Raw genomic sequence first — 18394 nt, 5'->3', positions numbered from 1 at the left:
CGATTGCTTCGCTCTGGCGACGCCGCCATTTTGCTTGGCCCCGCGGTGATGGTGACGACTCGGCCGCGCCAGAGCGGGTGACGAATCCAGCACTCGCCCAACCACTCACCCACCACTCACTCGCGCCCACCACTCACCCACTACTCACTCGCCCCACCACTCACCCACCACTCACTCTCCCCACCACTCACCCACCACTCGCTCACCCCACGACTCACCCACTACTCACCCCACTACTCACTCACCACTCACCCCACTACTCAGCCACTACTCACCCACTACTCACTCGCCCCACCACTCACCCACCACTCACTCGCCCCACCACTCACCCACCACTCACTCACCCCACTACTCACCCACCCCACTACTCACCCACCACTATCTCGCCCCACCACTCACCGACCACTCACTCGTCCCACCACTCACCCACCATTCACTCGCCCCACCACTCACCCACCACTCGCTCACCCCACTACTCAGCCACTGCTCACTCACCCCACTACTCAGCCACTACTCACTCAGCCACTATTCACCCACCACTCACCCACTACTCACTCGCCCCACCACTCACCCACCATTCACCCCACTATTCACTCACCACTCACCCCACTACTCAGCCACTACTCACTCGCCCCACCACTCACCCACCACCCACTCACCCCACTACTCACCCACTACTCATCATCATTACGGGGGCTAGGAGATGTTAACTACCTCGCCTGGTATACAGGAGGTCGTGGGTTCGATCCTGACCCTGACAGCTGCTGTGTATTTGGAGTTTGCGTGTCTCTATCTCACCATCATCACGGTGGCTAGGAGATGTTAACTACCTCGCCTGGTATACAGGAGGTCGTGGGTTCGATCCTGACCCTGACACCTGCTGTGTATTTGGAGTTTGCGTGTCTCTATCTCACCATCATCATCATCACGGTGGCTAGGAGATGTTAACTACCTCGCCTGGTATACAGGAGGACGTGGGTTCGATCCTGACCCTGACACCTGCTGTGTATATGGAGTTTGCGTGTCTCTATCTCACCATCATCATCATCACGGTGGCGAGGAGATGTTAACTACCTCGCCTGGTATACAGGAGGTCGTGGGTTCGATCCTGACCCTGACACCTGCTGTGTATTTGGAGTTTGCGTGTCTCTATATCACCATCATCACGGTGGCTAGGAGATGTTAACTACCTCGCCTGGTATACAGGAGGACGTGGGTTCGATCCTGACCCTGACACCTGCTGTGTATTTGGAGTTTGCGTGTCTATCTCACCATCATCATCACGGTGGCGAGGAGATGTTAACTACCTCGCCTGGTATACAGGAGGTCGTGGGTTCGATCCTGACCCTGACACCTGCTGTGTATTTGGAGTTTGCGTGTCTCTATATCACCATCATCACGGTGGCTAGGAGATGTTAACTACCTCGCCTGGTATACAGGAGGACGTGGGTTCGATCCTGACCCTGACACCTGCTGTGTATTTGGAGTTTGCGTGTCTCTATCTCACCATCATCATCATCACGGTGGCGAGGAGATGTTAACTACCTCGCCTGGTATACAGGAGGTCGTGGGTTCGATCCTGACCCTGACACCTGCTGTGTATTTGGAGTTTGCGTGTCTCTATATCACCATCATCACGGTGGCTAGGAGATGTTAACTACCTCGCCTGGTATACAGGAGGACGTGGGTTCGATCCTGACCCTGACACCTGCTGTGTATTTGGAGTTTGCGTGTCTCTCACACTCCCCGTGGAGGTCGCATGGATTTGTCTCCGGATCCTCCGGGTTTCCCTCCACATTAAAATCAACACGCGTCCAGGGTCATGGGACCTCCTTTGCCAGTACCAAAATATGAGAAGAGGTTTTCCCCTTTTTCTGGCAACAAAACAGGTGTTAAGATGTTAAAACACCAAACTGAAACATTTTACAAGGAATCATGTCTGCATTAACCACAATACTTGTGGTCAGAATGCAAACAAAAAACATACTCTGATAATATATGCATTGTCTTTGAAACTGATTGGTCCACACCACAGACAGCAAAAGGCGTCCGCTGGTCTACCACCATATAATAAGCTGTATTGTACCGTGCGTGGAGACGCTGTCACTGGAGGTTGTGTGTTTATATATATCTCAGTAGGCCTGACCTGGTAAAATTTTACAACGTGTTCAGTATGGTGGGCTGAATGACAATCAGAATATTTACACTGGAGAAATCCGATGAGCTATGAAGCTCTTCTTTTCTCACATATGTCCAGTAGGAGCGTGTTAGAACATTACAACAACAAACAACACATAAACACACGTACTTGTGGCAAAACATGCAAACAAACGTGCTCTGATCGTAATGTATGCATTGGCTTTGTAACGAATTGGCATGCAGCAGCCTACTTTGTGGCCTTCTCTCACCGGTGTCAGACCAGAGTTCCAACAACAAAAATACATTACAAAACACGATACTGTGTGAGTTGAGACGTCGAGAATAGTGTTGGGAGGTGACAACGTCAGAGTGGCATAGCTCGGGTGTGGATCAATCAACTTTAAAGGACAGTGCACATTATCAGAGTTATGTTATTTTGTTTGTATTATGACTGCAGGTATTGCGGTCTATGCAAACATGACTCCTTGTAAAAAGGTGTCAGTTTTGTTGCCAGATAGAAGGGTAAAGAACCAATTATCAGTGGCATAGCTGTCAACCCATACGATGTACCCTCGTACAGGGAAATTGAGTTTTCAAGTCCATATGGCCTCACACAGAGACCCACTTCTTTAGAACTGTTTTATGTGTTTAGTTTGTTGTCCTTCCCCCGCACCTCTGATTAGCGCGGTTGGCTACGTGCGGTCCATACGGCGCACAGCCATTTCAATGCGGGCAGAATAATAGTAGCAATTATTTTGTCTGTTTCTTTGAGTTTCTCCCTTGCGATGGGACGTTGTAGGATGAACGTTGAGATGCATAAGGGCACGTGTGCGGTCCATACGGCGCACAGCCATTTCAATACGGGCAGAATAATAGTAGCAATTATTTTGTCTGTTTCTTTGAGTTTCTCCCTTGTGATGGGACGTTGTAGGATGAACGTTGAGATGCATAAGGGCACGGGGTGACCAATGAGGTCTGAATTGATCAGTAATAAGGTAGTCACTGATAAGGGGTTGACAGGTATGGAGTGAACACTTTTGCTGTAAAAGGGTTCATTAAGGAAGGTACTGCCCTGGAATTCGATTGATCAACGCCACTCCCGGCGGATCGTCCTGCACGAGAGGGAGACACTCTTTAAGAGAAGGGCCTCACTTCTCCACGTTTTCGCTGGCGATTTGTAAATGCTGCTGATTTGCTCTCCAACACACCGGGCGTGCTGAAGTAACTAATTGGCGCGTTTTTGTTTTACGTGACAGACCCTGACTATTTGACTGTGTCTGGGTGGTGACGGGTTTAACGACACATTTATATTCATGCGATCTAACCCCCAAAAAAACCTTTAACCCCTAACTTGTCACTAATTTCAGCTATATCCCTAACCCTAAAATTGTCTTCTAAGGCTTTCCCCTATCCCCTAATTCTAACTCTGTCCCTATCCCAGAACTTTGTCCCCTATCGCTGTCCCAATCCCCTAACCTTATCCCCTTATGATTTTTTTCCCTAACCCCTATTGCTGTCCCAATCCCATAACCGTGTCCACAAATCTGGTCCCTATCCCTTAACACTGTCCTCTATCCCCCACTTTTTCCCCTAATCCTGCCACTAACCCCATCTCCTAATACACCCCTTGAGTGTTAACTTCCTCGCGAAGAGTTGGTTTTCTCTAGTTTTCTCACACATTTATAAATACACTCAATGGAGTTGGCCAAACATGCAAATATAGGACCACAGAGCTTGGGCAATTGTTGGCTGCCTTCCGGCTCGTCCGTGGTCTTCCGTGTCTCCGTGTGAAAACTGTGCACCTTGAGACATTTCTGTGTTCGGAGAAGCTTTTATTTGCATGAGCGATGCAATGATCTTTTCAATCGCAGCACACACCTGTTGTCTCGTGCTTCAAAGGTGAGCTTTGGCAGCATAGCAAATAGGTTACAGCATTGCTGTACGTATTTTTTTTAATTATTAACATCTCATATGGAAGGAGTTTCTCCAATTTGTGCAATTTGCCTCCCAAGTGCAAAACTCATAATGGAATTGCTCGAACATTACAAAGCAGGGCCCTCTGGGAAATGAGTCCTGAGACTCGCCAAGGCTTTGTTGAGCAATGTGCAGTATTTTATTTGTATTTTATTATACTTCAGCCAGGAATGCCTCACTGAGGCTGAAGATTCAGGAGGGTTCTGCAAAGTTTTTTGCAGTAAGAGGTGATATTGCTGCTACGTGTGACATCCCAATTTAGTAATGTGCAGGTAATCTTTCAGAATTGGGGATGTTTGACCAACACCATTTACAATGTACGGTTGTTTTAGCAGTGGGAGTAAAGCGGAGAACCCAGAGGAAATCCATGCAGAACAGGGGGGGAGAGAATGCACAAACTCCACACAGAAATTCTAGATTTGAAGCTTTCGTGACTGCAAAGATTCATATTCTTAGGTTTTTTCGGTAAAGTCACGTAGGTAAAAAATTACAATTAATAAAAGTAAAATAAAAATCACGACGTTTCGGAGGCAACACAAGCTTCCGTCTTCAGGTGGAACCGTCACAGCCCGACAGCTGCATCAAGTAAATGAGGGATTACAGGAGATACCACTCCATTATATATACGGAGTGGTATCTCCTGTAATCCCTCATTTACTTGATACAGCTGTCGGGCTGTGACGGTTCCACCTGAAGACGGAAGCTTGTGTTGCCTCCGAAACGTCGTGATTTTTATTTTACTTTTATTAATTTTAATTTTTTACCTACGTGACTTTACCGAAAAAACCTAAGAATATGAATCCACACAGAAAGGCACTCGAGCTGGGGATTGAACCTAGGAGCTCCTTGTTGCGAGGTGCAAACATTGCCACTTTGCCGCATTGCCGCATTAATTGTTGTTTTCTGATGCAGGTGACGGCTGTGACCCGGAGCTGTGTTGAGTGATGGCGGATCAGGGTGAGCTGCTCACCACACATCAGAATCTCTATTTTTACCGGAGGAATCCGATGAGCTATTAAGCTCTTTTTCACAGATGTCCAGTAAGGGGCAGGTCGGAACGTTTCAACAATAAACGATGCTAAAAACACAAACGGAGTGCAAAGTATAGGAGAGGTAAACAAAGCATTTAAAAATATACAGACTAAACGTTTGTTTATCTCACCAGGTAAAGCCCACTGAGCTATTAGTTTCATTTTCAAAAGCGACCTAGCTCAACAAAGTGGCTTGTCATTTAGAAATGTATAGCAGCAAAATAATCTAAATAATATCGACGCATGTTTCTAAATGCAGGAGGGAAAAACCAGAGGACCCGGAGAAGAAATCCATGCGACCACGGGGAGAGAGACACGCAAACTCCAATTATACAGACGTCAGGGTCGGGATAGATCCCCCGACCTTCTGTATACTAGGCGAGCAGTGGGGCTCCTGGGTGAGCGGTGGCGCTCTTGGATGAGCGGTGGGGCTACTGGGTGAACGGCGGAGATCTGACCACGTTACTGCTGCCGCCGCCGTCACGGTGGAGCCGTAAGCCTCGTGCTGCTGCTGTGTGCATCGCAGGTGACAGGAAGCGCAAGCACAGCTGGGGGGAGAGCAGGGAGCGGAGGGAAAGCAGGGACAGCCGGGAGAGCCGGGGAAGCCGGGAGAGCAGGGAGAGCGCCAGCACCTCCAGGAGAGAGCGCGATGAGCGAGGTGAGCGTTCACGAGGGTTGCAAATGGGTTAAACAACACACAAAGGTGGTTTTTTGTGATGGCCACTCCAAGCATCTGCCAGTTTTGTCGTTTAGACCAACAACTCGAAAAGAGTTTGGGGGTCTTAACGACAACGTGTCTAAACACGAAAAAGAACGTTCAGTTCTTTAGAGCTGGTGGTCTGGATAAGGCTGAGAGAGTTTTGCACATGCAATGCTGCACACCTTTGTGTGTTGTTCCATCTGTTTCGAGCCTGCATGAATGTTTCTGCTGTGATGAGTTTTCGCATCATTTACGTATTTGAATAACCGATTGTAAAAACATGACCAAAATCCACACATGTGGAAACGTCCAGCAATGAACATGGTGTATCTATCTTTTTTTAATTGAAAAATTAGATACTGCTGTGGTCGAATGCCCAGCACATTGCACCTGAAATCCAGAGGTCGTTGGTTCCATTCTATCTCCTGGGGCAGCAGTTAAAAGCTTGAGAGGTTCCCAAGTATCAATATTCCTCTGGAATCGATTTCTGGTCCTGGATTCTCAGGACCAGTAATCTATTTTGAAAACGTTTACAGCTTTATCGGTTGTCATTTAACAACCCCACAATGTTCTTTTGGTCGTTGACCCGAACGTGAGAGCGTGCCGCGTGTGGTTCTGTTAGCGGGGAGTGTTGATGGTGGTGAGGTGGGTGAGATCTCTTCCCCTGTGACTGATTTCCCAGTACTGGGGGACCGTGCTTGTGTTTCAGAGAAGGAAAAACGCAAGCGAAAGAGGAGTCGGAGCAGGAGCCGTTCCTCGTCCGTGTCGTCCTCATCATCATCTGCGTCCTCCTCCTCCGCCTCCTCCGCCTCATCCTCATCCGCATCCTCATCGTCCTCCTCCTCGTGCTCACAGAGCAGCTCTTCCAGTGCTGGTGAGGGCACGGCCACACAGAAACTCGCTTACGGACTCCTACACACTCTCACAGATAGATAACAACAAAAAAGACAAAGATCTCCGGATAGCTTTTCGATGTAAAGCTTTCGTGACTGCAGGGATTCATCTTCTTGGTTCTTTCGGTAAAGTCACGTAGAATGGAAATAATAAAATAATAAAAATAAAACATAATAAAATAATTCTCACGACGTTTCGGCCACAACGCAAGCTGCTTGCGTTGTGGCCGAAACGTCGTGAGAATTATTTTATTATGTTTTATTTTCATTATTTCCATTCTACGTGACTTTACCGAAAGAACCAAGAAGATGAATCTCCGTATAGCGTTAACAGACTATTGGAGCAAGTGCTTTTAGCGAGCACATATGAAGGCCGGCACGGCACACAAGGGGGTGGGTGGCCAACACCATGCCCGGCCGCCTTTGTCTCCCCGGTAACGATGTTTACACATCGCACCAGGTACTCATTTGAGGCTTCGTCGACCTAGGGGAGGCCTAGGACCGGTTCAGATAATCGTCACTGCTGGTGACCGTGAGCAGAAATTGAACCCGGGTCACCGGGTTTGTAGCGCAACGTAGCGCTAACAGCTTCACTAACGTTCCTCACAGATAGATACACATTCACACACGTAGAAATGCTCACACGCCCGGCAGTCTTTGTGTTTGGGCACAGGTAGAGGGACTTGGGAACCCGTTCAGATAGCAGACCCATATTTGGGGCTGTTATGTGGTCCAGCAGTAGCGCTTCGCTGCTTTGTTTCAGAGGTTCGCCGTTGGAATCTGGCAGGCCACCCTGGTTATTACTGCAACGTGTATTAGTCACATGTGTGCCGTCCGTTTCGCAGCCGACTATAAAGGTTCCCTTACTCCATTAAAAACGAGTAGGCTATTGTGTACTGCCCGTGTCGCGGTCCGTAATTTTCTCCTTTCAAAAAATTACACCGCAAAGTACTCGGTTGCGATAACATATACCAGAACATCACCCGCGATTCTGAAACTCCCGGTGCCTTGCGCGAAACGTTAGCGCCTTTGTGCGCTCCAAGAATAGTGCGATTAACAAATATGCCAAGTCATCATCATCTTGCAACAGCCCTGGAAAGTGATGCCAACTGCCTTTGCCCGACGACAAAACCTGCACACACTAATGCCCCTCGTTTGGGTGACAGGGTGGTAGCAGCGTCATGGTTAACACTTGTGCCTGACTTGCTGGTGGGGGGGGAGGCGGCTTCATGCATGGGTTTCATCCGGGGTTGCCCGGTTACCTCCCGGAAAAACAAAAAACAAACACCATGAGAGGACTTGGCAGGACCCTCCTGAAAGAGATTCTTGGGAGTCACTGAGGTTTCCCTTGGCAAACAAGCGGAACAATGAGAATCACGGTGATGAAAGTTACGCCTGCAAGTGACGTTGACTGCTGAAGGCGCGCACTCGTTGGCTGGGGGAACGCCAAATGCAATGTTCCCCGTGGCTGACCTAACACTGGTCAACTTTTAACAATGCAGAATCCGACAAGAAAAAAAGAAAGAAAATAAAGAAAGAGAAAAACAGCAAAAAGGTAACGACCCGGTCTCTGAGCAGATATTTTTACCACTTGATAATATGAACATTGGTGTATAGAACAATTATTTGAGTTGTTAGTAAGTAAGGACTTGTCCCTTGCTTTTTATTTGACGCGTGTGCAGCGATGGCGCAGCCATCGATCGAGGGTCGAATTCGAACCGCGTTGTGTGATTGGCATCGCGCTCGCTGAAGGTGAATGCCTTCAGGGAAGTCACGTGCTGTATACGCAACTGCGCACAATTCTGAGTCACTTATAACTGCGTTGCCGTTACTCATTGGCAATTATGGACTCAGAATGTTGTCCTATCTCATAAGAGTCCCTGGCACGTAATAATATGCTACACAGTGGCAGTGGGGGTCGCAAAATGCCGATTTATTACTAATAAACACCAATGATCCAATCGAAATTAGGGATTTCGATCGGATCATTGGGGGGGCACGTGTCACCCCCCCCCCCCCCACTGGCTCTGCCTGTGGGTGTATACAATTTTGGGTGCCACGGTGGCGAGATGTTAACTATCTCGCCTGGTATATAGGAAGTCGTGGGTTCGATCCTGACGCTTGTATGTTTGGAGTTTGCGTGTCTCTCTCTCTCTCCCCGTGGTCGTGTGGATTGTCTCTGGGTCCTCTAGTTTTTTCCCTCATTTAGAATCAACGTCATGCATTTCGAGTATTTGGCCACTATATATTTCCACGTGATAAGCCACTTCGTTGAGCTATCATTTGTGATAGCCAGGTCGCTTCTGATAAAGAGCTATATAACTTAGTAGGCCTTACCTGGTAAAATAAAAAATAGTTTATTTTTATCTCAACACAGCAGCCATTCCATATGAAGGAATTCAAATATATTTGCATATAATGTAAACCAGCCGGGCGTGAATGCGAAAGAGCGAGCGACTTGCAACCGGAAGATTGCGAGTTCAATGCCTGATAGGGGGAAGTGGGGGTTAACTCGCCCCATCATCCCTCTGTGGTCGATAAAATATCTGTCAATTGGTGGGGAAGGTAACCGTGGTTGTCCTATGGAGAGACTTGTGCCCCTTGCCATATGATTGTGGAATTTCGATCACTTGTGCAGGTGAGCAGGGAAATCACTTTGACCCGCGACTTCATAATTTGCACGTTAATTGTAGATGTGCTAAAAATTTGTTTTGCGTTCTTACGTACGTAGGGCATGTATCGTGAGAATAGAGAGTTTTATTAATAGACAAATTGATGGATTCATCTTCTTGGTTCTTTCGGTAAAGTCACGTAGAAGGGAAGTAATAAAATAATAAAAATAAAACATAATAAAATAATTCTCACGACGTTTCGGCCACAACGCAAGCAGCCATCCTCAGGTGAAGACCAGGTCTATCGGGGAGACAGCGTCTGAGAATTATTTTATTATGTTTTATTTTAATTATTTTATTACTTCCCTTCTACGTGACTTTACCAAAAGAACCAAGAAGATGAATCCCTGCAGTCACGAAAGCTTTAAATCGAAATTTAAATTGCTGGATCTCTACACGTGGAATACCACTAATGATGTCATAATTCAACCTCATGTAGACTTGAGACATTTCAGGATGGTCATGCATTTGAGTGTTTGGCCAATTGCTGTTTAATTAACTTGGCTCGTGTCGAGCAGAGTGGTGGTGGCGCAGTGGTAACTCTTGAGCCTCACAGCAAGAAGAGTGCCTGGGTTCGATACCCAACTCTGGGAAATTTCTATGTGTAGAGTTTGTACTTTCCCCTGCTCTGCATGGGTTTCCTCCGGGGTTCTCCTGTATTGACCAAAACATCCCAGTGCTGAAACATTATCTATGGGACCCCTCCTTACCGGTATCTAGATGATGTAAAAAGAATAGACTTTAACCTTTTCCCGAAATAATACAGGAGGTGTTACGGTGTTCAAACACCTGACTGGGTGTCAAAGAGACATCTAGCCACGCACGCCTGTGGTTAATGCAGACTTGACAACAGTGGTTGTGAATTGCATGTGACCGTTAATTTAGACCATTGCCCACGGAAGAAGCTACTGCCCGCGAACGACTGAAACAGGCCAGCTGGGGGCTGGTGACAGGGCCCCAGTTAATAAGGAGCTTTGTGTGTGTCTGTGATGTGCGCTGTGCTACGAACCAGATGACCCGAGTTAAATTCCTTCTCGAAGTTCTGACAGTTATCCGAACTGATCCTGGGTCTACCACTAGGTCGACTCCGCCATAAATGAATACCTGGTACGATGTGTAAACATCAACATTGGGGAGACAAAGCCAATCGAGCGTGGTGTTGGCCACCTACCTACCCCCGTTATCGCTAACGGCCGTGCCGGCCTTCGTTGGCGCTGCTCGCTTTTAACGGCGATTTTTGCCCAACCGTCCGTGAAGGCCGAATGGGGGTGATCCTTTGTCTTTGGTGGGTGCAGAAAGATAAGAAGGACAAGAAGAAGAAGAAAAAGAAGAAGACTAAGAAGCCACACAAGAGCAAGACCGAGGGTGATGGCGAGGGCCCCGTCCAGCTGTCCAAGGTCTGCCTGAGCCACGGCAGAAAGGGGGGGGAGGGTGGGGGGGGGGCTGCTTGTGGAGCCTTTGACACCGCAGACACCTCACTTCTGATTGGACGGGATTTGACACAGTGGTAACACCTTGTGGCTCACAGCAAGAAGGAGCCTTGGGTTTGATCCCCGACCCGGGCTGCTTTCTGCGTGTGGAGTTTGTATGTTTTCTTTCATTCCTTCTCTCCCTGTTCTGCACCTCCCGATTAGCACGGTTGGTTATGTACGGTGTGAAAGAAGTTCAACACAGACACTTGGGTTTCCAACGGGTTCTACGGTTTGTTCCCCATGGCTAAAAAAATACAAACGATGTAACGGGTATTGGGCAAACATCCCAAAGATGAAAATTTACCTGCACATTTCTCCATTGGGATCACACACATCGGCTATCTTCGCCCCCTTTTTCAAAAAACATTTGGTAGGACCCTCCTTAAAAAGGGGTAATGTGACTCAGTCACCTTGTGCCGCAGAGGGACAGCTGCCACTGGGCGTGCCCAAGTCTAGAACACCAAATCTATCATTGCCAGACTCATGCCCACTTGTGGGACAGGTGCTAAATCACCTTGTGCTACGCAGGTATAGCTGCCACTGGCGATATGACCCTTCAAATGTGTTGAGATGAGATTCGATACAAGTTTATTTATTGCATGTCCAGTGCTTTGAGATGGCCCAACTTATCCATCGTAAATCATGATGATCATAAAGAGCCCTAAAAGGCTCAGTGAGACGTATGTGGGTAATGATTAAAAACAACTGCCATTTGTGAGTTACTTGTTTGATGGAAGTTCTTCTCTCTGTGCAGTTCTTGAAGCGTAAGAATAAGAAGTACAGCATGGTCACGGGGAGGAAGATCAAGATGAAGGTGAAGAAGTCAAAAGCTGACAAAGAGGTATGATTCCATCATCATCATTAAACCTCCGTTGCCAGTACCAAAGTATAATAATAGGGTTTTTTCCCCTTTAAAAAAAAGGGGGGAAACCCCTATTACAGTAAGACCTTGGATTGCGAGTAACTTGGTCTGCGAGTCTTTTGCAAGACGAGCAAAATTTTTAAATAAATATTCATTTGATAAACGAGCGAGGTCTTGCAATACGAGTAGTACGTGTATACGCTTTGGCTGCCGAGCGTCACGTGATCACAACTGATATATGAGTGCATTGGATTGCAAACACGTTTCCGGAACGAATTATGCTCGCAATCCAAGGTTTTACTTTATTATACCTTGGTACTGGCAAAGGAGGTCTAATGATGTAGATGCTTAACCCGAGCCCTCATTACTTTGATAGTGCATTGTCTTTGAGCTGTACGCCTTTTGGCATCATCTGGTCGAGCACCAATTGAGACGAGGCTCAAAAGAAAGCAGTCTCTGGAGTGGACCAATCAGTTTCAAGGACAATGCATATATTATCGGTGTGTTTTTTGTTTGCATTTTGACCACAAGTATTGTGGTTAATGCACACATGATTCCTTGTAAAAAGGTTTCAGTTTTGTTGCCAGAAAAAAAAAGGGCAAAAACCCTATTAGGTATTATTCCAGTTGAACACGTAGGCTTTTGCGACCAATATCCATAAATTATTTTGGGTTGGATTGCGTGAATATAAATATGTCGTTTAAACCACCGCCACCCGACACAGCCAATTGGTAAGGTTTGTCACAAAAATGTGCCAATTACTCGTTCAGCACACCGGTGTGTTGGAGAGTAAACCCACAACATTTACAATTTGAGTACGATGTTTTTCCTACAGGAATTATTCCTCTTGTATTACCAAAGAAAGCCTCACCGAGTTTCGAGACTCCCTTTCAGGATGGTCCTGCAAGTTCAGTTTTCAGTTTCATTTATTTGGTATAGCCCTGTGAGCCATTCGGCTCTTGAATCGGGTGCAACTGCAACAAACAAAAACAGAAAAATCCAGGAAAAAACAGCAAAAAGTGTGCAGTTAGGGGGAAGGGGGGGGTGGTCAATAAATTGCTCTGTGTTCCCAATCGATTAATTTTCAGTGCTATCTTTTTCCAGCATTGGGATATTGATTCGCCAATAGCACAGTTGGCTATGTACAGTGGGAAAGAAGTTCAACGTACATACACATACACATGTATTGGGGGGGTTATATGGGAGAAACCTGAAAATCTGCAGTAAACCCATGCAGAAAGGTGTCCGATTTGGGAATTTAAACCAGGGCCCTTCTTGCTGTGAGGCACAAGCATATCCGCAGCAGCCGTATTTTAATCCAATTTCTATTGCAGTGGGCCCGTTACATGCAGAACGCTTGACTCATCCAATGTAAAATACCCATTAATTCTAGATTTGAAGCTTTCGTGACTGCAAGGATTCATATTCTTAGGTTTTTTCGGTAAAGTCACGTAGGTAAAAAATTAAAATTAATAAAAATAAAATAAAAATCACGACGTTTCGGAGGCAACACAAGCTTCCGTCTTCAGGTGGAACCGTCACAGCACGATAGCTGTATCAAGTAAGAGGATACTTAAGTAAGAGGATACTTGATACAGCTATCGTTCTGTGACGGTTCCACCTGAAGACGGAAGCTTGTGTTGCCCCCGAAACGTCGTAATTTTTATCTTATTTTACTTTTATTAATTTAAAAATTTTTACCTACGTGACTTTACCGCAAAAATCTAAGAATATAAAACACCCATCTCATGCAATACAGCACCCTCACATCTTTAACTGCAGAACTCACCCATAGTTAACACACACAAACGGTGTTGTGCTTCACTGACAGTAGTGTGAACGAGAGCGTGAACTGCCGCATACGCGCATGTTCTGTTTTACTCTTTGGTTCTTTCGGTAAAGTGACGTATAAAGAGAAAATAATAAATTAAATACTAGCATACGACGTTTCGATTGCAACACAAGCAATCATCATCAGGTATAAATGAAATAGAAAAAAAATCTAGTATACTTAGAAATGTAATGTAATACAACAGAGAGTCGGATAACATAACAGTCAACACCCTACCTGGTTGATTACGTTCTTCCTGAGAATGCTAAATTTGAGAGAGAGATAAAACACAGAACCAGAGACATATAGACAGATATCACAGAGATACATAGAGAGAGACACATACATAGGCACACAGAGAAACCACGCCTCTGTGTCGAGGCCTTAAATAGAGAGAGGGGGCGGAGAGAGAGGGAGGAAACGTATGCTAGTATTTAATTTATTATTTTCTCTTTATACGTGACTTTACTGAAAAAAACAAAGAGTAATTCCTGCAGTCACGAAAGCTCCAAATTAAGTATGTGTTCTGTTTTGACATTAATCCGCGTACTGTCTTACGTTCACAGCGAGACAGAAATCGGGCAGAGCTGCTCAAATTCCTGAACCAATCCATTTGAAGGCGGGAAAGTGTCTCTCACGCTCAAGGAGGTTGGATCAGGTCATCTTACAGTCGGGCGCCGCGTCCCTCGTGTGGAGATGGAGTCATCTCTACGCAGACGGAGCCGCCACCCGCAAAGGGTGGAACCACTCGTGGAGAGTCTCGAGTTCTGTTCCTGCCGATCCACGTTCCGTCTGGTGAAAAAGTAAAAATCCCCATGATTGGGGAGCACATGCCGCCCGTGGGGAGAGAAGAGAGCTCATTTCACTCTTCCCATGGTGGTGGCGTTTGTTTGGTTGGGACCGCGGGAAATAATGTTTATGTATTAAAGTTTTTTTAAAGCAACCGGTTCCTCCTTGGCATCAGTGTCGCATAAGTCATCGAGCTCGCTCGACGCGGTGTAAAGCGTTATCTCCCCCCCCCCTCCCCCCAACCGCACACGCACAAGTGCGGACTGTCGCCAGTTGTAAATATTAACTCGCTGTAGTCGAACGCATCTCGCTGATCAAGAAGGCCGCTTCCAGTTGTAGGCGGCAATGGGAATGTGACGATTAAAAGCAAAGAAAAACGCAGTGTGATAAAGGTCTCTTCCATTCTACTGCAGACCGTGTGGATGCCCATTCAAACTTAACGCCTTGCTCTTGGTGTTTCCATGTGTCTGTGTGTGCATTTAGCGGGAGCGTAGCGGTTCGTGAACTGTACTAACAACCTGGCTACCCGAGTTCGATACTCTATCGCAGCCAACATCAGTGCCGAATATCTGAACCGATCCTAGGCCTCCGCTTGATCGACTCCACCTAAAACGCGTACCTGGTGCAGTTTGTAAACATGAGAACTGGGAAGGCAAAAGGCGTGGTGCTTAACACGGCTGGTGCTGGGTTTGTAATTGTTTTGATTTTGAGAGATTTTGCATCGGTTTACACAACGATAACATTGAGCTTGCGTGCAAAGTGTTCAAGGGTTTTTCTACCTTGGTAAATACTGTGTTTTGATAGTCATTACTGGCATCCAGAGGAGCATTACATCTAAGGTTTACGGAGCCTTGCTTAAAATTATTTTTAATATGTACTTTGGTATTACTTTGTGTGACTTATGTTGTTTCTTAAGTTGCCCTTCCACCCGATCTCCGTAGGCCACACAGGCAAACAAGTTACAGTGGTACTTTGGTATACGTCGTTAATTCGTTCCAGAAGGGGTCGGACTTATACCGAAAATGACGTATACCAAATAATTTTTCCCATAAGAAATAAAGGGAAAGGAAATAATCCGTTCCAGAGTATAAGAAATTATATTTTATGTGACATTATACATTAAAGGGGTTGTATGAAATAATTTTGACAACACTTATTACTAAAATGCATACATAAATTAAAATAAATGCATAAATAAATTTAAATAAAAACATTTAACATCACTTCACCTTTCTGAGGAGTGGATAGCCTACGAAGATGGTGGTGAGGAAGGGGAGGAGATGTTATTTTTGGGAAGGAGAGTCCCCTTCCATTAAAACTTCAGGAAGCTGAAATTCTGGGGTTTTTAAATCCTTTATATTAAGTTCGCGTGCTTGCATGCTTGCTTGCTTGCTTACGACCGTGCAAATCTTTTGGTCGTTTTTAATTTCCGTGAAAAACATTTTCCAAAATTTTACGCTGTTTAGGGAATTTTTTTTAAATATTTAATTACCAAATGCTTAATGCTGGCAGACAATTATCTGACCCATAGGTGGCAGCCATCTCAAGCCAGAGGACGAGAGGACTCTAGCCGCCACGCATATAAAGGATTTATAGTGAAAACTTTGTTTTTACGGGTTAATTTTTTTTTCTCTTTTCTGTCTTTTTTCTTGACTTGGACCTGGTTGAGGCTCACCGGGTTTGAGTTTTACTAAAAACCTGTCCGTTGAAGTTTGTTTTTGCCTTCTAAGAATGTTCCTGAAGTGTGACATTGTCTGGTCATTCCACACAATACTGTTACGGCTTGTTGACTGAGGAGTGGCGCTTGTTTCAGTCGTGAACGGGGTATTCCCAGATACGCGGTGACTCATCCCGACCCATACAAGTTGTAGCAAGCGCGTCGTATCCCAAGCAAGACGTCGTATCCCAAGACATTTGTTTTCTGGTCAAAACACGACGTATACCAAATTCGACGTATTCCAAAGTGGTCGTATACCGAGGTACCACTGTACGAGTGGGAATGTAGCACGGCGCTGAATGTTTACCAGTGGAGTACAGACCTGCTCTCCACCTGAGGACGGCTGCTTGCGTTGTGGCCGAAACGTGAGAATTAATTTATTATGTTTACATTTTATAATTTCCATTCTACGTGACTTTACCGATGGAAACCAACAAGATACAGCTGTGATGGTGAACGATTGTGTGACTGCACCAGCCGGCTTGCTGTGTAGGACAGGTTTGGGTAATAAGCAGGCAGATTGTCCTGTGGGGAGCTCCCAGGTGCTGAGCCCACACCTCTTCGATGGAATCCGCTGCCGAATGTTGTTGGGACGATCCTCAGCCTCATTTTTAAATCCTTTATATTAAGTTCGCGTGCTTGCTTGCTTGCGTGCTTGCTTGCTTAGGACCGTGCAAATCTTTCGGTCGTTTTTTAACCCACTTCCCGTGATCCAATCGAGCTGACATTTTCCACACAGACTCGTTGTGCCAGACAATTATTGTTCGTGAAAAAAAATTCCCAAAATTTTACACTTTTTAGGCAAAAAAATTATTTTACATATATTCAAATAGAACGCATTCATGGCTTTGGCTGAACGTCAGAGTGTAAGAGCCCAGAGCATAACCCCTCCACAGGCCGTGGCGGAGTAGCGCAGTTGGTAGCGCCCTCGCTTCCCATGCCAAAGGTCGCGGGATCGATCCCCGCGTCCTCCACAGGCGAATATATTTTTAAATCCTTTATATTAAGTTCGCTGCCACGCATATAAAGGATTTATAGTGAAAAACTTTGTTTTTACGGGTTATACTTATTAAATCCTTTATATTAAGTTCACTTGCTTGCTTAGGACCGTGCAAATCTTTCGGTCGTTTTTTAACCCACTTCCCGTGATCCAATCGAGCTGACATTTTCCACACAGACTCGTTGTGCGTGACAATGAATGTTCGTTAAAAAAAAATTCCAAAATTTTACACTTTTTAGGACAAAAATATTATATTTAATTACTAATTGCTTAATGCTGCCATGCAATCATCTGACCCATAGGTTGCAGCCATCTCAAGCCAGAGGACGAGAGGACTCTAGCCGCCACGCATATAAAGGATTTATAGTGAAAAACTTTGTTTTTACGGGTTATACTTTTTTTACTACACCAGGTTCCTTGGCCCATACCTGTCAACCCATACGCTTTACCTGTATTCTTGTACAGGGGAATTGTGTGTTCAGATCCATACGGCGGACAGCTGTTTCAATAAGGGCAAAACATGTCTTGTGATGGGACATTGTAGGATAAACGTTGAGATTTATAAGGGCACAGGGTGATTAATAAGCTCTGAATTGGTCTGTAATAAGGGGCCGTCCATAAATGACGTCACGCACCTAAGGGGGGGGTCAGACATTTGTGATGGGGGGGGGGGTGTGAGAAATGTGACGTCACACCAAAATGCGCATTTTTAAATAAATATAGACAACACGTTCTACTTAATTAAATAGACTTTTTAATAAATGTGTCCTCCTACAACAGTGCAGCGCCACATTAAATACGCACTACAATGACAATAGTTTTAAAGCGATTTGAAGCATGTTTTATTTGGGGGGGGTGGGGCAGAGCTTTGTGACGTCATATTTGAGGGGGGGGTCTGACTTTTTGTGACGCCGTGTGACGAAGGGGGGGGGGGTCAAAAATCGCGTGACGTCATTTATGGACGGCCCCTTGTAACTTTATGACCCGTCCCGACTAGACGTTTGTGAAAAAGAGCTTTATAGCTCAGATCTGATTCCTCCAGTATAAAGATTCTGATTCTCAGGAGGTTAGAGGCCGTATCATAGAAATCAGCCATGCCCAATCTACTGCTGGATGACTTACGCTGATCCGTTGGGATTGGTGGCGAGGACTGGTCAATATAATTCGCTGCTGATGTTAGCCGTGGCCGGGAATCAAACTTAGGTGGCCGAGTAGCGATTACGTCAATGCCATGGTGGAGTAGATTTATGAGGTTACGTCACCTCCAACTGGGGAGTGCTTTGTCGCACGATGACGTCACACAGACGAGAGTGT

General features: G+C 45.8%; 1 protein-coding gene across 3 annotated transcripts; it reads left to right on the top strand.

Annotated features, from left to right (window-relative positions):
- Positions 1-5: 5 nt before the first annotated feature.
- On the top strand, positions 6-14590 carry LOC144951777 (uncharacterized). Of its 3 annotated transcripts, XM_078882147.1 has the most exons (8): positions 6-77; positions 5026-5070; positions 5671-5802; positions 6554-6718; positions 8240-8292; positions 10705-10806; positions 11636-11722; positions 14141-14590. In XM_078882147.1, the coding sequence occupies exons 2-8, from the start codon at positions 5058-5060 to the stop codon at positions 14189-14191; spliced, it is 603 nt and encodes a 200-aa protein (XP_078738273.1). In that variant the 5' UTR covers positions 6-77; positions 5026-5057; the 3' UTR covers positions 14192-14590. The 3 variants fall into 3 exon arrangements, with proteins under 3 accessions (XP_078738273.1, XP_078738272.1, XP_078738274.1); XM_078882146.1 differs by lacking the exons at positions 11636-11722; positions 14141-14590 and adding an exon at positions 10938-11590; XM_078882148.1 differs by lacking the exons at positions 5671-5802; positions 11636-11722; positions 14141-14590 and adding an exon at positions 10938-11617.
- The last annotated feature ends 3804 nt before the right edge of the window (positions 14591-18394 follow it).

The sequence above is a fragment of the Lampetra fluviatilis genome, chromosome 63 (genome assembly GCF_964198595.1).
Source record: "Lampetra fluviatilis chromosome 63, kcLamFluv1.1, whole genome shotgun sequence".
Taxonomy (NCBI): domain Eukaryota; kingdom Metazoa; phylum Chordata; class Hyperoartia; order Petromyzontiformes; family Petromyzontidae; genus Lampetra; species Lampetra fluviatilis.
This window is presented reverse-complemented; position numbering and strand designations above follow the sequence as displayed.

What these genes read in the sequence shown, in the direction of transcription:
- LOC144951777 (XM_078882146.1), top strand. An exon ending in GAGAGAGCGCGATGAGCGAG is followed by an intron (nt 5,803 to 6,553) that starts GTGAGCGTTCAC and finishes CTTGTGTTTCAG; the next exon opens with AGAAGGAAAAACGCAAGCGA. An exon ending in GCCCCGTCCAGCTGTCCAAG is followed by an intron (nt 10,807 to 10,937) that starts GTCTGCCTGAGC and finishes TGTGGCTCACAG; the next exon opens with CAAGAAGGAGCCTTGGGTTT.